At 51.9% G+C, this 23,277-nt stretch overlaps 1 protein-coding gene across 3 annotated transcripts in view; it reads left to right on the forward strand.

Moving 5' to 3' along the window:
* The window catches only part of NTNG2 (netrin G2), a 52,719-nt gene extending 34,741 nt beyond the window's left edge, over nucleotides 1-17,978 (forward strand). For 2 of the 3 annotated variants that reach the window (XM_087752617.1, XM_087752618.1), the window contains exons 4-8: nucleotides 1,783-1,955; nucleotides 3,760-3,786; nucleotides 15,616-15,783; nucleotides 16,238-16,372; nucleotides 16,739-17,978. In XM_087752617.1, coding sequence (XP_087608743.1) covers nucleotides 1,783-1,955; nucleotides 3,760-3,786; nucleotides 15,616-15,783; nucleotides 16,238-16,372; nucleotides 16,739-16,962 — 727 coding nt within the window. In that variant the 3' untranslated portion in view covers nucleotides 16,963-17,978. Of the gene's footprint in view, nucleotides 1-1,782; nucleotides 1,956-3,759; nucleotides 3,787-5,731; nucleotides 5,882-8,628; nucleotides 8,698-11,934; nucleotides 12,010-13,312; nucleotides 13,379-13,901; nucleotides 13,977-15,615; nucleotides 15,784-16,237; nucleotides 16,373-16,738 lie in introns of all 3 variants that reach the window. The other variant, XM_087752620.1, reaches the window with a different exon arrangement.
* The last annotated feature ends 5,299 nt before the right edge of the window (nucleotides 17,979-23,277 follow it).

Below are 23,277 nucleotides of genomic sequence, written 5' to 3' on the forward strand. Positions count from 1 at the left end.
AGAGTCAGGCTCCGCAGCACCTCAGGGCCGGGCATTGCCTTTGCCAAAGGGCTGGGACAGCTCAGCCGAAATCCTTCCTCACCAGAGGCTGAGGGGACACAGAGCAGCTGAAATACAGCATCCCTTGTGTGTAGGTACCAGCCAAAGCCACTTCCTTCCCTGGACGCTCGGATTCACAGCGTGCTCCCAGAGCACTGATGCTCGGAGGCTGTTAGTGCTTTCAGCCGTGATGCGGCATCTCCAGCTCTTGCTAACACACAAATCCAAGTGGAGCATGCTGAGTGTCTCAGCCTCTGCTCCATGGACCGCATTTTCTTCCTTCCTCCCTTTTAGAGACTGCAACATTCCCTCCTGCTTGGTCAGAGACAGGGCAGGGTTGTAAGGCGGGGAGTGAGACCGTTCATCCAGCTTATGCTTAGCCTCTGAGCGGGGTTTGCTAGAATTAAGGACAGGGAGAGGAGGGGGAGAAAAAAAAAAATCATACATGAGGTCAGCTTATCCAGCCATGCGTGAGGAGGAGCAGAGCAAAGGCGGCCTCACTGGGTCAGGCAGGCGGCTGGGGAGCATCTCGGGGGGCTCCGAGGGAGAGGGGGAGAGGCACCAGGAGCTGGCGGGCACGCACGGCACCAGCAGCCGGGAGTGACCCAGCTTGCGGCTCCCAGCCTAATCCAGGTTATCCCAGCACAGACAGAGCATGAGAAGAAGCAGGCCATGTTCCCTCTATCTTCTCTGCAAGCCATTTGTTCCCCTCACCTCTGCATCTTTGGTGCAATTAGCCCTGTAAAACTAAGGACTGCCCGGTCGGACATCTCTACCCATTCACATAAGGCACAGCATTACTGTTTTCTAATGGTTCTGCTTCTGAGGGTGTAAATTCTTGCACAAAGCAGTGAAAAACCAGTGGGCTGTGCTAGGGATCCACTGTCTGGAATGAAATGAGAGGTTTTGGTCCCCAAAGTCTCTGATGGCCTGAGCTCGGGCCCGGGCATCACTAGAGCCACATGTGAGTTATGGGCTCAGCCTCTGTGCTCTGTGCAAGTCACCCCCGGAGCTGAGCAACAGGAATTATTGTGCACGGAGATAATTATTCCCTGCATACTGCACTACAGCTCATTAAAAGTTTGTTAATGTTTGCAAATTGCTGAATAGTGTTTTTCGTTGTTGCCTTCTCTGATGAGGCGGGGACTAAAAGGCGGATTCTGATGGTGACTTGTTCTCTGTGTTATTTTGGTCACAGCAGGCTGGGGCTGCGCTGCACACAGGCAGAAGGGTTTGTGTTGCGCAGCTTCACACCACAGGAGAAAACGCTCTTGATTTTAGCTCACTGCACAAGGGCTGAGGGGCTGAGTCCCACCAGTGTCAGCTATGCTTCCCCATCTAAAGCTCGAGACTGTCCTCTCTGCCTCCAAGTAAATTCCTACATCTGAGCTGATCACTCAGATTTCTGAAAAAAATGTATGTGGCACCTTACTGGAGTCTCAGCTGGAGATGTTGACTTACCATTAAATGATCTGTGCTACCGCAATCGGATGGTGGGAGTAAAGTATCTCTCGTCTTGGAACAGAGACCGCAGATCCACCCTGGGCGAGGATGCGGACGTTGTAACCCCAGCACCAGAACCTGGGGAAAACAGCTGAGTTCAGTGAAAAAATCCTGCAGAAGAAACAGGAAAGGGGTAACCGGCCCAGCCCCACCTCTACATTTTCATGCGCACGGACAGCACTACGCCAGGGGCAAGGAGGAGTTGCAGTAATACCTGACAGCTCTTCTCCTGTCTTCCAGGTGTAAATGCAACCTCCACGCTAACCTGTGCACCTTCAAAGAGGGCAGCCTTCAGTGCGAGTGCGAGCACAACACCACGGGGCAGGACTGTGGCAAGTGCAAGAAGAACTTTCGCTCCAGGTCTTGGCGAGCAGGATCCTACCTGCCTCTCCCCAACGGGTCCCCCAACGCATGTAAGTAACCTGCAGTGAGCCAGCCCTGGCCGCACTCCCACCTTGGGCTGCACAACGCCCACAGATGGGAGCAGATTCTCATCTTGTCCTTCTCCATCTTGAATCAGTGCAGGATGCTCAGCTTTCAAAAGGGAAGCGAGTATTTACCCGTGTCTTGGTACACAGAGAAATGAGAGAGGATCTGGGTGGATGCAGAGGTGACTTGTTGGCTACTGGTAGATGAGTGATGAGTCCAAATGATGGTCGAGAATAGAAAGGATAACTTTGGGCCAAGATATAGGTCCATGGCTTTGTGGCAATGCAAATTACTGTCCTTTGAAGAAGACATTATTTAGCCACCGTAGGGCACTGGCTGCCAAGTAGTCCGTGGGCTCAGCACTGGCACTGCTCAGCTGCAGTAGTGCAGGTTGGTTTCTGGATTGCTTTCTGGATCCTGTTCTGTGTACATCGGTATTTCAGGCAAGCGCCACGAGCTGCGGTCCCTCTGCGCAGCTCCAGTCTCATCCAATTGCCTGCTGGAGCGAGGCACTGACAGAAGCAAAGGCGCACAGACGAGATGAAGGATGCATACCCACCATCGTTCGAGCAGGGGAATTGGGGCAGGAAACATCACAGATGGGCCAGTTTCTCCTGGGTTTCTGTCCAGTCCACATTAGCAGACTTGTTTAAATGTCACGGAGCCACAGTAGCCACTCCAGCCTTTCAAGCAGCAGCTTTGAGCATTACCAAAGAGAATCTTTTCCCTCCCTCCCCCCAAATTTTTTGAAAGATTTATGTGCTTTAAGATGATCAAAGCTGAAATTCAGGCTCCGAAGGCCATGACGGGAATGTTTTGTGTGTGCCAGGGCTGGTAGACAAGCAGGTTCTTTGAAAGGGAACGAGCTTGTCAGCTCCCACCAAGCGGCTGCATTGCTTCAAAGGAGCCTGGGAGAGTTTCTCGTGTTGACAGGCACAGACATGCTGTTCTCTCTCTTTCCCTCCCCTCCATTCCTTGTGTCTCTTCCTATTTCTCTTTCTCCTCTGCTCTTTCTTCTCCCATTCATCTCTCTTCCCATCTGTCACTCAGTCTTCTTCCCCCACCCCACCCCAACTCTCTCTCTGTTGCTTCCTCCTCTCCCATCAACATCATCCTCTTCCTCTGCAACAGAGGCATTTCTCTGAAGTCCTCTGCTCTAGATTGTCCTGCCTCTTCCATCACTGGTCCTGTGCTTTATGTTCATGCAAAGCTGAGACTGTCCATTGTTCATCCACTTGTTACAGTAGGGAGAAACATGGCCATTAGTCTCCTGGGTGCCAAAAGCCAGAAGCTGGTCCTTGGATGGCCTTCGACTGGCGGGTTTGAAGCCGGTGGCTTCGCAGTATCCTGTTGAGCAAGTGCTGCAGTGGGAAGGGTGTTCAACCCTTCCCACTCACAGAGAACTGCTCCAGGTTCAACAACCTGGTTCAGACCCCACAGCTTGTACTTAGCCCAGTGAACCTCAGAAGATGTGTTTGTCCTTTGCTGGGCTTTATCGGTAGGTCAAGGAAATGGTTAACAGAAAAACCCATCAGCAAGGACCACGCTGGTTTTTCTTCCCTAGGTGAAAGGCTTGAGATGCCAAGACCCCAGGCAGCACTGTCTGGTTGCCTCTGTGGTTTGACAAAAGCAGCTTTTAAGATGTTGCAGCAAACTGATATGCCTAGGAGCAAGACCCTGCTAATTAACTGCTGTTCGGTCCCGCGTCGTGTATCTGTGTGATCTGCTGGTATCAGAGCCGACGGCATCCTGCTTCCAGTGACCGGGCTTCTTCTTGTTTTTTTCCAGGTGCAGCTGCAGGCTCAGCCTTTGGCAGTAAGTAAAAATATAACTGAAATGCTGGCATTTAACACCTCGGTGCATGGTCCTTGTGGATGTCACTAGGAAAAAAAAAATTGTTATTTTCTGTCCATTATCATTTTCCAGGCAATAAGTCTTCCCTAATTATGCCTCATTTTCTGTCCTGTCAAAGAGTCTTATATTTTCTTCCTTTGACTTCAGTAGACTCATTTTGCCTCTTCCTCTGGCATGGTTTCCCCCCATGAGGTTCGTTAGTATGGCAGCCGGAAAGGAAATAAAAAAAGACTCTTCAAAACCACCAGTGCTCGCTGTGAACTTTTGCCCCCCAGTATTGCAGACTTCTGCTCTGAGAAGGAGCTGGGTTTGAATTATTTGGCATAGCATCCAGTCAGGGTCACCTTGGGCTATCGATAAAAAAATATGTATAAAGCGTGTGTACATCAGTATGTATATGTGTATGTGTATGAACATATGTCTACGAAGTGTCGGCAGCAAAGACGGTAGAGCTCAGTGGGGATTTCTATTGAAAGATTGATGGTACGATAGGACTCCTTACTTAACAAAGCTGGAGGTAGTTTGATATCAAAGAGCCTTGAGTTTTGGGTGAGCAGAAGCCTGGGTTTGAGTTTTGTGGCTCGGAATTACCCTCCAGAAGAAACAAATCGGAGAGCTGAATGAATAATGAATTCTTTGGTTTGCAGGCAAGTGGAAAGACTTGGAGGAGAAATAGTTTCAGGGAAATGCAAATGCAATTAGGAAAAATGCACCTAATTGAAAAGTGGAGGACGTTTTTCTGGGTAAATGAACCATATTTAGATTTTAAGCAGTTAAATTTAAATGGTTAAAAACTTCAAATAAAAATTAAAAGTCTCCCTTAAGTAATTTAGGATTTAAAAAAATTAAATGTCTTAACAGTCCAAAATAGTCTTTGCTTTTCGGGTCAAAACCATTTTGATAACTCTTTTTTTCCCCCTTAACAGAGCTCGGCATTCTCAGTGCTACCTCTCTTTCACTGGAAAATGTTTCCCATCACGTTTTGCTGCTAGGGAGAAGCTGAGGGGGTGCTGGGAGCGATGCGCAGGAGGTGGACAGGAGGGATTTGTGTCCAAGGCCAGTTAAGGAGAGATTATTTAGCCTGCATAGGAGACTAGAAGTGACCTAAATTAAGTATTTAAACTAGCTCAGGGCTATTATGAAATTAAGCATGATAATCTGCATGAAGCAGTGGGACAAACAAGGACAGGAGGGCAGCAGGTGTAAGTTAAGTAGGAATTTGTGTTCCGAGCGTTATTTTAGTTCAGGCTGTTGTGGCGAGCGCGGTGGGGTGGGCGCCGCACCCGGGCTCCCTCCTGCTCAGCTCCACGGGGGCTTTCTGACGTTAAGCCATCAATTAATTTGCCCTGCTGAATGAAGGGTGCCAGTGGAAATGAATACATGCCAATGGTATGGGTTGGTTTTGCTGGTGCCTGGTAGTTTGCTGCCTGTGGGGTGGCAGAAGGGACTGGTGCTGTTTGTGAAGCCGGGGTAGGCAGGGCTCTGCCAGCCGGCACGCAGACATCAGGCAGCAGAAGCACAGCTCCCGGCAGGGCAGGCTGGGCGTCCTCTGCACCTCCCGCCCGCTCTTCGCCCCATCTCTGCCCAGGCATGCTTTCATTTCCCCTTTTCAGCTTAATTGGCAATTAGTTTATGATAGAGCTGTAAGTATTTAAGCCAATATCTGCACCAACAGAGTAAGCTGATACAGCCACAGCCTCCGGCCCCTGCACGCACGCACTCACTGCATCCAGCGTCATCGAGCCGCCATCGCCTTAATCCTCTCGGTGCCCCAGTTGTAACCGCGCTGAGAAATCGGTCACCAGTTCAGCCCCAGCAGCAGCAGCCTCACGGGCGTGCGGGCTGGCAAGGAAACCCTCCATTCCCCCCCAGTAAGTGCCTCCCACCTCTTCTCTTTCCTTGCTAGCATATGAGCGACCGCAGCGGGTTACCACCACAAAAACCACCACCGCAAAAACGACCACCACAACAACGCCCACCACCACCACCACAACCTCAACCACAACCTCAAGCACCACCACCAGCACCCCCCTACCTGCCACCACCACCCAGCCAGGTGGGTGCCATGCTCCCTGCCTTGCTCAGAGGGCCAGGACTCCACCACTGGGCTCCTCTTTTCGGCTGCTTCCCATCCCGGCTCCTCCGGTGGCGGTGGGGGACGCATGGGGCTGCTGTGTCGGTGGCCCTGGTTATCTGCTCTATAGGATGATAAAGGGACATGGATAAAAATCACCCTGACTCGGTTCACATCCCCCAGCCTCTCAGTAGTCCTAGTTTGCTGTTCTCTCTATTCAGTCCAACGGCACTTTGACACATGTAACACAGGCCAGGAGCAAGCTTTATGGTCCCTATAAGAGCCAGCCACCATGAGTCCACTTCAAAGCCAAGAGACAACCAGGCCATGGGCTGACATTCCCCCTCACCGGCTGATCTCACTCTGCTGTCGCTGTTATCATCAGGGCAGCAAGAAGTGAAGCCAGGACTGGATGCAGGGGAAGCAACGCTTTTCCCTTTTTTCTCTCCATTTTGTTTTTTTAAAAAGAAAAGGTTTTCAAAATCCATCCCTCCTAGAGCCACTTGGCAACATTGTGCTGCACAGGACTGGCAGGGCTGCAAGAGATGCTCTCCTACAGCTCCCATCACAAGGCAGGGCAGGAAAGCAATGAAGGCTTTACTGTCCCACCGTAAAATTAAACCACGTATCCAGTCTTGCCTGGCGGGAAGGAGCGGGGAGTTGTACCCCGTCCTGCTCTATCCCTGACCTCCACATGCAATACCAGAGCAGGCAGGAGAGCTGCCCCCGCTGTACTTGCTGGGTGCTGCTCCCAGAGTGCGATGGGGAAGGCTGGGTGCTGCTCTGCCCCACCAGCCGCTCGCTTGGATAGGGAACCTTCCCTGTGGAGGGCTGCTGCCTCGGCACGCGAGCAGCCCGACCCAGAGCAGCCCGCAGGTTTTGCTAAGCCATGCCAGGGACAGGCCGTCGGGTCAAGGGAGAAGGTGGCTCTGTCCTTGCCAGCTCTCCCAATCCTGCCTCAAGTCCCTGTGGATGTAACACAAGCTGGCTGCACCTTCAAGGGCAGTTTTCCTAGGGCAGAGCCGCACTCTAACATTCCCCAGGTGGCCGCTGTACGAGCAGCCAGGGAATGTGCAGGGCTGGAGCTCGCACACGCGCCAGAAACACCCTTTCCTAATTTCTAAAATCACCCCGTGGAGAAAAACTTTTGTCCTTTTTCTGGGGGTTCCTCCTTCCCTCCCCCTGCGAACAAGGAGACAGCCTTTTCACTTGTCTTTTGGAAATGAGCAGATAAAACTTAACAGCAGGACATTTTTTTTAAGCTTCTCATGGGGGAATTAGACACGCATTCCTCCCCTTGCCATGCTTTCTGGGCCTGATATTTCCCAGGAGGACGTTTTACACCCACAGTATGTTAGTAACAGTCTGTCTGGGGGAGCTGCCAGAAGCCAGTCAAAGGGATGAGGAAACTTGATTGCATGTTTATGCAAATATAGATATATTCATGGAAGTACCCTGCTTGAGTAGTTAATCGGGAAGCCGAGGGTTTAGCTCCAACTTCCATGGAGTTAGAGTGACCCTGGGCAAAAGAGTGGAAGTCTCTCGTCTGTTAAGAAGTGCTCCTCACCCAGGTCCATGCTGTAGATGAGCAGGAGGAGGCTCATCCACCACCCCTGCCCAGAGCTCACACCATCACCTTGTCCCCGGCAGCAACAGGGGATAATGCCTCCATCTGCACCACACACTTGGGGTCATTTGATTTTTATCCATGCTCACCCATAGCAACATTTTAGGTCTATTTTTCTGCAAGTGCCATGTACGTGTGGGTGGTGTGTTTAGTGTCTATCTTGTGTATGATTTGCAGTGCTCTGCCTCGCTTGTGTCGTACATCTGGGGCGGGCAGGACGGCATCTGTGTGGGGTTGGGTCATGGGGGGGCACAGTCTCTCCTGCCAAACTGCTTTGAGGGACCCAGGAGACGTCATGCACCTCGGGGTTTATTCCTTCTCCAAAACCTGCTTCCTGGGCAGAGAAAATGTTTTCATAATGCTTTCATTAACTGATGGCAAGGGACAAAATAAATAAATAAATTGCAGTCCAGCCGCCACACCTCTGGCTTGATACGGTCAGGGCTGAGCTCGGAGCTCCTCGCCCCTGTCCAGACCCCCGTCCATGTTTCTGCACAGCCAGGTCCAACCCCAGACTGGTGTGTCTGGGGATGGGGACAGCCCCTGGAGGGGCTGCTCCAAATAAGAAGGTAGTCAGGGCCAGCCAGCAGCTCAGGGACCTGCTGTCTTACCTGGGCAGCACGCTGGGTTTGGTGCCGAAGGTCCGTTGCGTGCCTTTGACCAGCAATAGGGAATCAAGGCACAGCCTAATTCTGATCTGCTTTTGACCAGAGACTTTCCACCCCCTCCAGTCCTGCAAAATATAAAGTACTTCTTTAAGCACCATGACATCCCAAAGGGGCCGTGAATGTAACTCGCTTGGACCTCAGGAAAAACACCTTGCGAAAGAGATGACCTTTGGAGCTCCTGGTAAGACACCCGTTTGCAGGAGACACAATAACCCCAAGCTGGGTCAGAGTCCCAAAGGGAGATAACTCTGTCATTACCTCCCTTCTCAATTTTAGAAGCATTAAACAAATCCCTCCTTGCTTTAAAGCCAGCTCAGCCAGCCAGACATTTAAAAAAAAAAGTCCTGCTAGGGCCCTGCCCCATCCCTGTGCTGTTTCACCCTCTAATCTACACACTGTCTTCTGCCCTCTGAATTTCTGCTTCCCACCGCAAGCAAGCATCATCAGACCAGCCTCTGAGTTCGCTGCCTCTGTGCCCATGAGAGAAACACAGAAAAAACCAGGTATTTAAAGCCAGACTGATGTGTTTTTCCCTTCTCCTTCATGCCTCCGCACACTAGTGGGTAGCGGCAAGGCAGAATGCAACGTAGCACGTAGGCTAGAGGAGTAGATTAGATTTGGGTTGTCTCTGGGTTGCATGGATCTGCTAGACATCTGCTTCCTTTGGCTGCTCGCGGTGTTTTCCGTGGTCAAGGTGGAGCTGTGGTCGTGTTCCTAGGACGCTTTTGTGCTCGGTCGCCTGCGGCGAGAGGGGGGAAGAAGAATGAGTTTATGGGCACGGTCTGTGGTCTGAAGGCAGTCGAGGCTGCCAAAATGGGTAGAAAGAAGGGAAATCGCAGAGTTACCCTAAGGAGGATGAATTAAGTGCTATTCTCATTTGCCTTCTGCAGTTCTGTTATTTCAAAACCTTCCTTGAAGCCTATCAAATTCTTCCTTGCCATTTGTTACATTTTTTCCACATTCAAAATAAGCAAAAAGAGCTCCCCCCCCCCGCTTCCATTTCCCCCCCGGGTTTGCAGCAGTTTCAGCAGTGCCAGTTCACCTCTGGGAAAAACAAAACCAACTTGAGCCCTGCTTGATGGTTAAGCAGAAAGAAGGCACCAAAAGCCTGGCTTTGCGTAGGTCCTGCAGAAACAAGACCCCATGTTTATGTTTTGAGGGCTTTTTTAGGGTCCTTCCCCACTACTCCAGTGCTGTTTCCCCCAGTCGTCTTTGCTGTAAAGCTCAACTTCTTGGGTCAATTTATTCTTCTTCCTCAGAAACCCACCAAGACCAGTGATTTCCATCAGGGCTGATACAAGCCCCCGAGATAAGAGCTGCCCAGCATTTCCCATTTGTGTGAATTGGGTTCGGGGGTGAAATGTGTCTCTCCCCCTCCTGAAATATAAAGCTGTCCATTAATGTCCCAGAGCTACAAGGGAAAGGTTCTCAGGATAATGAGCATTAATAATTTTCCTGGCTCTGTAAATGCGATTGAGTGGAGGTGTATGTGAATGACTAAAAAGCAAAATGCCTTCAGGGCTGTTTTTTATTGTGACTCTAATTAAACCCTTGCCAATTTGCACAGGGCTTTTTTCATATTCTCTTTAACACCATATTAATATCAACTGGTTTCCACTTTCCAGCTGAAAAGGACAATGTCTATCACCTTCTTAGAGCTTGTCATTAAAAAAAAAAAAAAAAAAAATCTTTTTTTTTTCTTTTTTATTCTGCATTGTTTATCATCCCCTTGACGAGGCTGGGAAATCACATTTCTCTCCTGCTCGGGTTTGTCCTTTGAAACTTGGCAAGGATCGAGATTTTTTTTTTTTTTTTTCCCTCCTCCTCCTTATGTTACCCAACTGGAGCTTGAAATTAATAATATGGCTTTTAAAATTTTATTCCTTGGTTTGTTTTCTAGCAAACCTGAAGATTGTTACCAATATTGAGGAGACGGGGAGGGGTATGGAGCCAGTGGGGGTGAGGGCTCGCAGAGAAATCAAACAAGTGATCTATAAATTTCTTGCTGGTTTAATTTCTCTGCAGTGGTTTGCAAATTCTTGAATTGGTATTTCTGAGGGACGAGCAGAGCCTGAAGGAGGGCCTAGAAGTTTGGATTAGAAACCAAGGCTTTGTGCCTCCATCATAAGACACCCGTGCTAATTCTCAGTTCCGTTATTTCAAAGCAAAGAGGGGCGCAGATCAGTGGCCGAGGTCCTTACGCAAACACATGAGCAAAAGGCCGTGTGTTCAGCTGGGCTGAGAACGGGCAGCTCAGCACACCGCTGCCCTCTGCATCGCAAGGGCTGCCCGGCCCCCCCAGCGCCCGAGGGTGCACCAGCTGCCCAACGCCAGCAGCAGCACTTGCCTCGAGCGGGCAAGGCACGGAAACCTGCACGGCACAGGGTTGGGGCAGTTTTGTCCTCCAAAGCTTGGCCCTCCATCAGAGCGCTGCAAAGCTCCCCGCTGGTTGCCACATTCCCCCCAGCGCAGCCGGTAACACAGCTTTCCCCTTTGATCGCTGCAAGACTACAGCGGCTTGTCGGCAGCTGCCCCGCTGCAAGTGGGCTCTCCCCCGGCCAAGGCTGGCCCAGGAGCAGAAGGTAGGAGACGCGTGGCTGAGCTGGGTCCTGCCAGCAAGTACCAGCTCCTGACGCTCATCGAACGCTTTAGTTTCTAGTGCTGCATCTCTGTTTTCCATGCATCTCTCTCCTCCTCCCACTTGGGAAAAAGCTCAGGGTTTGTCTGTGCCACACAGCTGGGAATCTGGTGAGGCTGGATTGAGCCTCAGGGTTTAGTTGTGTACATGAAAGATGAGGATGGTAAGTGGTAGAAGAGATTGTTCATAGCTTGCTGCTGGGGTGAACGGAGAGGATCATGGAAATCTTGTCATCTCCTGAGACCGGAGTCTGTTTGTAGAGCAGAATAACTTTGTAAATAGATAGGCTTGTGTCGTTTATAGCGTAGATGCCTTCTTATGTATTTCCTTGCTTCAGGTCTCCTGCGTGACTGCCTAAGGTGAGCTGCTCCTGGTGGGAACCTTGGGAGGCTTCATGCTGGCTGTTGAGGCTGAAGCTTCTCCTCCTCAGGGTTCCCACCAGCACACACACTTCAGCAGATGCCTGTTGGTGCTCAGCTCCCGTTTCCCATCCGAGATGCTCGTAGCTTGCTCCAGCCATAGACATTAGCATCCCTTCCAGTGCAGAGCACAACAACTGCTGAAGCTGGGCCCAGGACACAACCCAGTGTTTGGAAATACTCAACTGGGAGGCAGAAAGAGCTGAAATTGAGGCTCTTTGGAATCGTTGCGCTTTTAGACCCGTCTCTGGCCTCACAGAGAAACAAAACTGTATTCAATACAGTGACAAGGGATAGGCCTACACCATGGGCATCAGTGCCAGGTGATGCTGACGGTCTGTGCTGAACATGGGGGGCTTCTGAGTCTTGACAGTGGTCTGCAGATTTAGCTTCTCTCCATGCTTGGGCAGTGTAATGACCACATGCCAACACTCGCCCATCCAGCAGCTCTCACGCCCTTCCCTTAGGAGTACTTTTTCTCTCTCTCTTCACACTTGAAGACTAATTTCCAGGAGACTTTGTCTCTCATTCCTGCTTCAACACACCCTCAACCAGATATGGCTTCACCAGCCCACCCTAGATACCTGCCTAGAGCTCCCAGTGTCCCTTTGCCACCTTTTTAAGCAAACAAGAGGAGGATCTGTATTAAATCTGATGTTCTCTCTAACTGATGCTACCGTAAGCTGTTGAGCTCCTACCAAGCACAGCAGCACTTGGACTCAAGCCGAAGCCACCAGACCCTCCCGAGAACATTCGAGGTAAGGCCATGCCCATCCCCAAGGATGGGGCAGGACAGGTTTCTCCCCCAGTGCCTGTAGGCCAGGACAACCCACCCATCCTCAGCATGACCCACCACCGTACAATCCACTCTCCTACTCAGAGGGTCCACCTCAGCTCAGTTCTGCTCATCCAGCCCCATAGAGATCTTTTTGGAGATGTGTTTGGGGCTGGGATGGCTGCAGGGGTGTCGCTGGGCCCCAGGAGAGCCCATGGGCTCCTCAGCTGCTTTGGGAAGGGGTTTCTTGCCACAGGGCGAGGGGCACACACTTTTCCCTGGCCAAGATTAATTGGGCTGATCAGCTGCTCTGGCCAAGCCTTGTTAGCAGGTCACCCTGCTGCCAACATCCCAGGGAGCCTCCTCATGGCCATGGCCCCGTCCTCATGAGGGATAGGCACCACCATGGGGGCTTCTACACAGGGATATGGCCCCTAGAGCCACCACCTGCAGTGACACGGGGCTTAGGAGCACCCCAGGGACACACTGAGCTGCTCCTTCCCCTCTGGGCTGCCCCACTTCCCTCTTGGCAAGGACAACAGGCCCCGGTCCCCCTGCACTGTGCCGGTCCACTGCTGAGTGCCTGTGAGGAGAGGCTGCCATGGTCCATGCTCAGCCATAGTGCCAGGGGATGGAGGAGGCTGTGGTGGCAGAGCAGGGCCTGGGCACCATGGTGGCTTGTCATGGCCATGGAGGCTGGAGAGGCCATGTTGGTGGAGGAGGGTCTGGACACCATGCCAGCCCACCATGGGAAGCCATGGAGACCTGAGGAGGCCCCGGTGCCACAGCAGCCTCACAAATGGCATCAGAGGCAGGAGTGGGCACACTCTGCCCATGGCTGAGCCCTGGGGGTGGGGAGCACGGCCACCTTCTGCCATCGCTGTCACTGTGGGGATGTGACCAGCACCGGTGGGACATAGCTGGTGATGCCCACCCAGCAGGTCCCTGAGCACCACAGCACTGCGCAAGGGCTTGCACGCCACAAAAACCAGTGGGACCCATTCCTAAACACCCTGTGGGATCTCAGCACTGCTCAACCTTGCCCCTCGCTGGGGTTACCAAAGCACCAAACCCCATCAGCTTGATTTGGAAGCAACAGCCTTTACCCCCAGCGCCCCAGTCATTCTGTGTGGGACGGGGGTCTGGCTGGCAGCACAGCCCCGAGGAGGCACCGTCCCAGCCGGGGTAGCGTCTTACCCTGAAGGATTATCCCAGCCCAACCATGCTGGGCTGGCCCTGGGAGCCAACAACCACAGCACTCAGATATGTTTTATCCTCTCACGTAGCGGCTCCGAAGAGCAAAGCAGGGCACACAGCACACTCTGCAGGCAAGCGGCACGGGAAGAAGCCAGGTACGTGCTGGCAGGGACAAGCTGGTCTGGAGCAGCGCGTGCTCGGCAGGACCCTGTAGCAAGCCCTGCCAGATACCACCTCCATAGCATTTGTGCTCTTAGCTGTACTCCTAGCAGCTTTTTGGGTGCCGCTTGGCGTGACCTCCATCAAACTGAGGCCACGGCCAGTAGATTTATTTTAAGCTGTTTAGACTTGTAGATCCTTATCCTGAATAACCTAATTTGTGCCACCGTACGTGCATAATGGGGGGACGTGGGAGTAGCTCCTCTGCCTCAGCTCCCGGCTCTGCGCATTGCAATAGCGCGGTGCATTGAGTTTTTCATGCATCAAACTTTGAAGAGGGGAGAAGAGGAGAAATTTAGCAGCTACCAGCTGTCTGGTGCAGAAATAGATGCCGGCACTGCCAGAGCGGTGTTCTTGGCTCGGCTCGGCATTGTTCTCGTAGCAGAGCTGCTTGTGGTAGGGTAGGACGTGGAGCAGTGCTAAGCGGCGAGAAAAAGCGTGTCTCTGATTTTTCTTAAGCATCCTCAAAGAGCTCAAAACTCATCCGGCTCAAACCAGACTCTGGCCCAGTGGCTCCTATTGAAACATATAAAGGTAAGAGAAGGGAGCACGGTGCTCCAGGGCTCCCAGTCTTCGCCCAGGTGCTGTGGTCCAGCAGCCTCTGACATGGAGAAGATGGGGAGGGCTTGCCTATCTGAGTCGTGGTTAGCTGTACGTAGGAGTGCATCCCTAGGGTGAAACAACACTTGGGAATTGCAGCAGCCAGAAGTGTTTGAGCTGAAATTCTTTGGGTATTGGTCAAACAGGCAGAAGTTGTTTCACAGAAGGTCAAGATTACGACGTACTCTCAGCTCCTCCTCAGGCAGCTGTGAACCATGGGGAAACCTCTGCCCTGCTCCATCTTCCCTGCTCATCATTTCATTGAGACGTCTCCTCCTCCAGTCCCGAGTGCATGCCAACCCACACCCTTCCCTCCCTTCCCTCTGCCATCCTTGAATGTTTAATGTTAGAGCTTGGGAAAAAAACCAGCTCCAAGCCTCCCTCCTCCTCTCCAAAGGCTGGAGAAGCTCAGACCTGGCTGACACTGTTTCTGCTCATGCTGGGCCACAAGGCAACTAGGGTACCTGCTCTCCTCCTGCATTATGCTTTTAAACTTCCAGAAAGATCCAGCATCCTGAACCTAACACTGCAAGATAGTCACCATCCCATCATGGTAATAAAAAGCAAACACCAGAAGCAAGTAATCAAATTCCTCTGGCTACAAATTAAACCTAGCTGGTTGTTTTCTAACATGTGTCCACAGCTGGGAGAGGTCAGCCCCGTGTGCTGGGGACAGGAGCGGCGCTCGGCCAAGCGATGGTGGCATCTCCCACCCCGCCAGCACCTTTGCAGGCACCCTGTGCTGTGCCAGGAAGCCCTGGTTCAAACCCTCACACGCTTGCCCACCATCTTTTGAAGGACCCCGCACAAGATATGCTTCCTTGCACACACTTATTTTAAGCATTTAACCTAAGAGTCACCATACTTCACAACCAGCATTCATTTGGGAGGTACAACAGCAAGGGGGATGCTGAGAAGCGACGCTGAGGGGAAAAAACAAGAGAGGCAGTGAGGTTTTACCTGGGCACACAACAGCTTCAGCTCCACTTCAGCCTTGTCCAGGGCCTTCCCATCGCTGGGGGCAGCGAGCGCTGCTGCACCCTCCGCCATCCCCATCCTGCGGGCCAGTCCCCTCCTCGCCACAGCGAGGCAGAGCGCAGCCTCCAGCAGAGCCTTTGCCGGGGCTCTGCGCCCCAGCACAGCTCCCTTGCAGGCCCTACAGCCCCACCAGAGCCAAACCCAGCTGAGCTCTGCTCATTAACAAGGCAGCTCTTTAATGAACACCTGACTCCCCTCCACTGCCTGCTCCCATTATTATGCATTTCCTTAAAGAGATCGTGTCCTGGGATGGCCGGGGGCTGGCTCCTGCCTGTCCTCACCCCAAGGGGACAGAGGCCCCTGGCCCCGCTCTGCTGTCTGAGCAATGACTTCCAGCCTGATCCCCCATGGCAGGGAAAAACGGCAGCCGCTCTGCGCTCATCCTGCCCAGCCCACCCCAGCCCTGCGTCGGCAGCGGCCGTGGCATTTCCCCGGAGCAGGAGCCTCCTCCAAAGCCTCACGGCTCCTCTCCTCCGCCCAGTGCGAGGGAGGATGCTCCTGGCCCAGCTCCCCAGCTCTCTCCTCCTCTCCGTAGACTGCGAGTGCTACGGCCACTCCAACCGCTGCAGCTACATCGACTTCTTGAACGTGGTGACCTGCGTGAGCTGCAAGCACAACACGAGGGGCCAGCACTGCCAGCACTGCCGGCTGGGCTTCTACCGCAACAGCTCGGCAGAGCTGGATGATGAGAATGTATGCATAGGTGAGCGCTCCGGCGGCCTCGGGCTGGGGCACCGGGACGTGGGATGGCTCGTGAGGGACCTCACTCTATGGGGTGGGCTTCAGTTCAGCCCCTCTCTGGAGGGTGCTGTGTCCACCTGCGTGCTCCCCAAGGACAGCAGCCGTTACGGTCTCCACAGCCCACCAAGGCTTCTCTTCCCTGAAAACAAGGCCCAAATAACATCTTTCCAGCTTGATTCAGATGCATTGCTCTACCAGGAGCTGCTCAGCTCCAAAGGGGGGTGGTCTTTGCACCCATGGCTGTTTGCACTGTTGGAGCTTCTCATGAAACCACACATTCCTGGTCCCTTGGTCTCTAACAGCCCTCCCGTAGCATGCAGCCAGCCTTTTCCAAAGGCCCCAATACCTCCCTCGGGGCGTTAGCGGGCACACAGCCCCCAGGCAGGACAGGCACTAACAGCCCTGTCTTTGGCCAGAATGTAACTGCAACCAGATCGGCTCCATGCACGACCGCTGCAACGAGACCGGCTACTGTGAATGCAAAGAAGGTGCCACGGGGCCTAAGTGCGACGACTGCCTGCCCAACTACTACTGGAGACAGGGCTGCTTCCGTGAGTACCCCGGCAGCACCACGTCCCCCTGAGCCAGAGGGACAGAGGGAGGTGTGAGATGGGTCCAAACAAGAGGGGGATCTTCAGCACCGCCTGCTCGGGTGCCCCGTGATGCTCAGGGTGTAGGGTGAGCAGACTCCAGCCATTCCTCCCAAATCCAAAATGACTTAATAGCTTTGCCCCTGGAGTTTGCAGCTCCCACTGTGTTCCTCTGGCCTTGGGGCTGCTCTAGCGCTACGAGGACTGGATAATTTAACCCCTAGGAACTAGAGAAGAAAGCCAAAAGCTTCTAGTTTTTGCTGTAGCCAAGGGGTTTAACATACCCCAGATTAATAGCCACGTCCTTCCCTCCCTCCCACCTCGTAGCCAACGTCTGCGACGATGAGCTCCTGCTCTGCCAGAACGGCGGCACCTGCTACCAGAACCAGCGCTGCATCTGCCCCGTGGGCTTCAAGGGGGTCCTGTGCCAGCAATCCAGGTGCGAAGCTGACAAAAAGGACTGCGACGGTGCCCCCAGCGTGCACGGCAGCCTCGGCACCATCCTCCTCGGGGTGCTCGCCCTCCTGCTGCGCGGCTGGGTGGACCTCTGAAGCCGCAGAGGAGGGAGCCCAGCCCAGGCACGTCACCCGAGGGACCTGGGGAGACTAAGGTAACGGGTGGCTCTCCCCACCGTCTCCTCCGCCTTCCTTCACGCTAGGACTTGCACAACGTCTTCTGGTCCACTTTCCAAGCAGAGAGGTATGCAGAAAATCAGGGGCTGACTCCTGCCCACGAACCCACCCTGGCAGCAGCCGGGTGGCCGCAGCGCAGAGCCGGCGGCCAAGCAGCAGCACAGGGACTGCACCAGCCTGTGCCGGGGCCGCGGTCCCGCAGCCCGCTGGGGACACGGGGCCCGTCCTTCCCTCCGCGCAGTGACTCTCCTTCCCTGCTCTGCACAGGGCGACCTGGGGCCGGGGCCACCAGGGCCCTGGTGAAATAGTGCCGCGATCCAAGGGATTTTTTTTTTTATTATTACTTTATTTACTTTGGTATAGGCTGGGGTGTTCTTTTTATTTTTCCTCTTCTTAGTGTCCTATTCTGAAAGAGCCTGTCATGCCAACTCCAGAGCCCCGTAACACAACAGGCAGGGGAAGGGGAGGGGGGGAAGGGGGGATTCTGGTCCATCCTTGCTGCATAGTCCCACGTCCCATCATCGGCCCGGCCTGGCCACGCACATACTGCTGCCTACAACTCTAGTTGCTGCATTGATTTTGTATTTTCATTGCTGGGTTTTGTTTTCTTGCACTTACGGAGAACGCAGGGGCCATTAGGCATATGGTACGTGAGGAGTGCAGTGTCTTATCCACAGATTTCCGTATAGTGTACGGTTCAAATTCTTTTTTTGGTAGAGACTTATTTTTGTTTGGATTAAATGTTATAAAAGAACCACAACTTAAAGGGACATTCTGCCATGAGCATTTGATTCTGGTGTATTCTCCTCCAGTAAAGCAACTATCAATTGCTGCTTGATCACCACATTTTCCTTTTTGTGTGCACAGTTAATTACAGGTAAAGACTTATTTTTTGATTCATAACGTCCTCTTGTGTTTTCTGAGTCACTACCAAGGCGCACCACACGGTGAGGGAGAGGGGAGGGAGAGAGAGGTTGCCTCATCACCGAGAGCTGTTAATTATTTCTCCTAATTACTTTGCTGAACCTAGGTTAGACTACTCACTGTAGACAAGGAACAAAGCCTGAGTGATATATTAAGCACTGGTCTTGTGCGGAAAGGCCATTTCCAAATGAGCCCACGGCAGGAGACGGCTGGGTAGCCCGGGGATGCTTCTCCAGGTGGCCCTCAGCTGCGCAGCCCCATTGCGGCCCCCCCAGAGCTGGTGCCACGACACACCTTCGCAGAAAAAGCTGTTTATTTTGAATACCTTTAAGCGCCAGAGCCTGGGACTTCAGCATAGAGCTCACAGGGACTAGATCAACTCATTTAAGGCTTATAAACATGCCGCTATCAGAGAAAGCGTTTGCAGTCAAGCACATAAACGAAGGCAGGAGAAAACAGAGAGAAGAAATAACGTAACTCAATCCGAACAACGGGAATGTCACGAACACAAGAGCTTTAATTTTTGTCACGTCCAAAGATTTGCCAAACCAGGAGCTGACTGAGTGGAGGATTAAAAGACGAGAGACCTACCACCTCCAGCACGTTCAGTCCTGGGCTAGTTCTCCTGACAAGGCAGCAGCCCTCGGTCACCACCCCAGCTCTACCCAGCCTGCCTGCTCCCCGAACCAGCCCAGGAGCCCCACGCAATCCCGCCTTGAGCCTCCACCGGTATTTCCAGGTCCGGTGTCCTTTCCAGCATGCTACTCCGAGAGCTTCTCTTATCAACATCTGCTCTGTTTCAACGCTCGGTCTCCGTGGCCCTGTCCCCACAGCCCTCCCTGCTCAGCTGGGGCCTGTGCTGGGACCAACCCGAGTTTCAGAAGCGCCAGAGCCTGCAGTGTCTTCCAGCCTAACCCTGCAGATGCTGTGTACACAGCCCCTGCCCCCCAAAATGCAGCCACCGCCACGGAGAGGGGGGCAGCGAACTTGTACTTTGAAAAAGGAGAAGAAAACAGGAGCGAAGGTACAGAATAGATATTGTCACTTCAAAGAGCAACACAAACCTGGTGCACGTTTTGAGCAGCATTTAACACCGCGGAGGCAGGTCACAGGACTTCGTTAATCCCCCATAAAATAAATGAGGGTTAAACTCACCCTGCTGAGATTAGATCTTTGAGGCAGTGGGCTGCACGAGCATTGCCTCCCTTCGGTGCAGTCGGTTGCTGTCTGTTGGTATTGACACTCGCTCTTTCCATGTACTTTCTGACTGCCTGCAATAGATTTTAAAATCCTCATCCTGTTCTTACAAGTAATAGCATAGAAAAGACTGTAACGAGATCAAGATCTCTAATGGCACTTCTAGAAGGTGAAGCAACATTCTGCTTTCCCCGCACTAGTGTTTTTCTCTAGAATATTAGATCAAGCAACAGAAAATTTGCTACTTCATAAAGCCATATCCCAGGCAAACTCTGCACCCAGCAGACTCCCTGCAAACGCACGCTTTTATTGCGATGCAAGCAGGAACGTGTCAAGCAGCAGCACCTCATTCCCATAGAAAATAACCTCGGAAGGGCACGACAAAGCTCAGAACAGCCCAGGAACGAAGACTGCGGAAGGTGATAGACCACTGCACCGGACCTTTTTAGGTTTGGGGGATTTTCTCTTGGTTGATTGGGGGCTGGTTGGTTGGTTTGGGGGTTTTGTTTGTCTGGTTTTAAGATAAAACATCATTGGCTTCCTAACTCATCTCCAGAGATGGTACCACCTTCCTATGAACCCAGAATACCAGTAATGTTCAGTCCTGGACCTTCTTTAACCAAAGCCCAAGGAGTAGTTCTGGAACTTCAACCAGAAGCAGAAAGTTGTGGTGCTAACCCTCCTCCAGCTATTCCAAAGGACACCTGAAAAATACTGGGGAGCAAAACACGAGTCTGCCCTCCACACTACATATACCATTCTTAGGCTCTTCCTAGTCATGCAGAAGCAAAGCCTTCTGTGAAATAAGCCTTCTGTCCTTCTGCAAAGGACAAACACGACATGCGTCATCTCACAGGGGAAATCAAATGGCCTCTAGGCTGAGAGCGGAGCCACAAGCGGGGGTTTCAGCCTTCCCTCCTGTGGCTCTGCCCGCAGACGGGGCAGCACAGCTCACCTCCAGGCTCAGACACAAAGCTCCCGCGGGGTGGAGATCAGGACAGCACTTTACCTGTCCCGTGGTCCTGGAGGACTTGCAATCACGTAACACAAACCACTGCAAGACAGAAAAAAACCTCCCACACAAAACTTCAACTCGGTATTTAAGAAAATAATTTAAAGCTTCTGAAAGCTTCAGCACTGAAGATCTATTAACTGCAGACATCTGTTAGCACACGGGCGTCTACACAAAGTGAATAGAGCATTATTGAAGTAATACAGAGAGAAACCATCACAGCACGTACCCGCAGATCCAAAAGTTCATCTTCTTTAAGATAGAAACATTTATACATCGGTTAATGCTTCCAAATGGGAGAAGTTGTCCAATGAGCTTGGTACTTTACTTGTGGAAAGGTTAACCAAAAGGTACTTCTCTTTCCGAGAAAAGCCACTTGCGCTCTTTCAAGAGGTTTTCATGTGCATCCTGTCGCCGGTATGCAGCTGGCATTTGATTCATTTGAAAAAGTTTTTAAATCACAATTCTGTCTGCAAAAAAGTGACCTCTTCAAACAGTACAAGTAGAGCTTTTGATTTTTCTTGTTTACCTCCAATTCTACTCTGGTTTTAACTATTTAGAGTACTGACAAATCTAAATAACCCAAAGCAACAAAAATGCGCCTGATGTGAGAGACCGCTGCGGCCAGGCTGAGTCCGCAGCCCCAGCCGCAGAGAAGTCAACAGCCTTTATGCGTATTTGTTCACTCCCCAGATAAAATGTTAAGCCTACGGTCCCTGGGAGCTGGCGACAGAAGGAGGGGGAAAAAATTCCATTGGCACTTCCCAGGTCTGTTATTTGGTTTTATGAAGATGAGGAAGCAGACACCTCATCTCCAAGAGTGATTCGTAAGGAGCCCTGCGGAGGCTGGAGCAGCAAGAGAACCAACGCTTTAGTGGTAATAAAATTAACGGTCTCACCAGCCAGTTCTGTTCTGTAATTGGCTTTCATGAAAAGTCCCAAACGTAAATAAAACAAAAAGTAAAGGAGGAGCTGAGCGTTCTTGCTCAGAAATAAGAGCAGAGCTGGGTTTTGAAGAGGTTTGTATTGTCATCTTCTCAGCCCTGCCGGCAGGGAGTTGGAGAGTTTGGCCGCTATCATGCAGAAACGCTGATTTGAGACACAGAGAAGAGCCTCAGACTGTCCTAAAGGCTCCTTGGTCATTTTGATCCTCCAGGTGTCGTAACAAGTTTCACCGCAGGGTGAAACCTGTGAGGAAAGCCTAAAACCACCCATTTTTACCACCTTCCCTCCTGGCCAGCAACAATACTGGGCTCCAAAAGCTCCATCCCAACCCCGCTCTGTGCTATTTCAGGGATTCAAATAAAGAGAGGGGAAACTGATGGGGTTTCTTTGCACAAAGGGAGTTCTTGGTCGATACAACAGTGAGATTGGTGACAAAACTGACAGCCACGCCAGCGTAGCCCATCATAAAACAAGGTTTTCTACGTTCTCACAGTACCAAGTGTAATGTGCACTCCAACCACCTCCCTTTTCATTTCTATCACTATTTGCCTGGGAGATGGTGGCAAATGAGCCGAGGCCTTAGCAGACAGGTACCTATCGCTGGGAGGTCTCACGTGTCAGCGATATTCCATGTACAAAGCTACTTAGCTTACATTTATTTGCACTAAAGAGTAAGGCATTGGGCTCCTTTCCAAGCAGCTGAAAAAGACAAGAAAGGAGACCTTATATACGACTTGGGAATGGACCCGTTGTGGCAGGAGACTGTATTATATCATTAACATTATAAATTCCATTTACAATACAGCAGCCATTTCATCCATCATTTATCCATGCAGACTAGAGAGAACGTCTTGCATTTTTAGGACCATGGTTCTGCTCATCCTTGGTATTGCTACAGGCGCTGGGCTGTGAATGAGCAGCCCAGCTCCAGCTCTTGGCTACTCCGGTCTCTCCCTTCCATACACAAAAGTAAACCCCACACTTAAGTAACTGCAAAAAAACCCCAAAGTCTCAGCTCGGAAATTACTGGGGCTCCATGTTATTTTTTTGGATCTCAGCTGGGACTGGGAACGTTGTTCACCCTCAATCGATACGTTTGGTCACCTCAAGCTCACTCTTGCTCTGGAAGCACGCGGTGCTCGGTGCTTCCCCGCCATCGGTACAGCAGGGGTGGGGGCTGCTTCCATTTTACAGACGAGCCCGAGGAAGAGGCCGAGCGCCTTGCCCGTGTCCGCGCACCTTGCACGGCTGTGTCTCCCAGCTCCCGTGCCTCCGTCCATCGGGCCCAGCTGCTCATTCGTTACGGCACTCAGCTTATCGAGGAGACAGTACTGTAAAAGCTCGTTGCCCCACCAGTGCAACCAGCACTGGAAGGGTGAACGTAGACAAGGGACTGGGAGGAGAGGCTGATGCTTTCCCAGCCCCTCAGCGGCGTGGCACAGCTCTCCCGGCTGTGAGGCACCACCAGCCCTCAGCGTTCCTCAGGCCCAGCCGCTGCCACCATCACCCCACCGGGGAGCGACCGCCCTCCCTGCTGTGCTCCTGCAAAGGGCTGGTTTTCCTCTGGTGGGTCAGCAGACACCCGTAGGTGCGACCCATAAAGTCACCGTTAGTAAGGCAGCACTCCATAGCGCAGTGCATGTAGAATGAAACATAGATAAGAAAAACGTATTAGACAAGTACCTGGTTGGATATCATCATTAGAGATAGGGCGCTCGTTTGTTCTCGCATCACCATAATTTGGAGTAATGACATGGAAAACAATTACAGTAAACCTTAAAGGAAAAAGGAATAACCAGAATTATACTCCGCCTTTACTGGAAAGCCTATTTAGTGTACAAAGAATTAATAAAAAACCCCAAACTTTGAACAAAATATAGTCCAACACTTACAGGAGATTTTCCCTTCTTAATGATATCAAAGACTAATAGCACCGCAGAGAGAACTGGTTTTGCACTGAGAAATTAAGCTGCCGAGCCTGGAAGAAGCATGGAAGCCTCTGTATAAAACCCTGAATGCTGCTTCTTCCAAAGGTTTTTTGGCACAAACTCCAATTAAACTGTTTTACATTAAGTTGTGTTGAATATGTTCTTTACTGATTTTTCTGACTTTAACACTCAGCGGAAGAGAACGAGCACTGAAAAACCTCCGCGAAC

This window comes from Nipponia nippon, unplaced genomic scaffold (assembly GCF_047370975.1).
Source record: "Nipponia nippon isolate SJK-2023a ecotype South Korea unplaced genomic scaffold, ASM4737097v1 scaffold_16, whole genome shotgun sequence".
Taxonomy (NCBI): Eukaryota; Metazoa; Chordata; class Aves; order Pelecaniformes; family Threskiornithidae; genus Nipponia; species Nipponia nippon.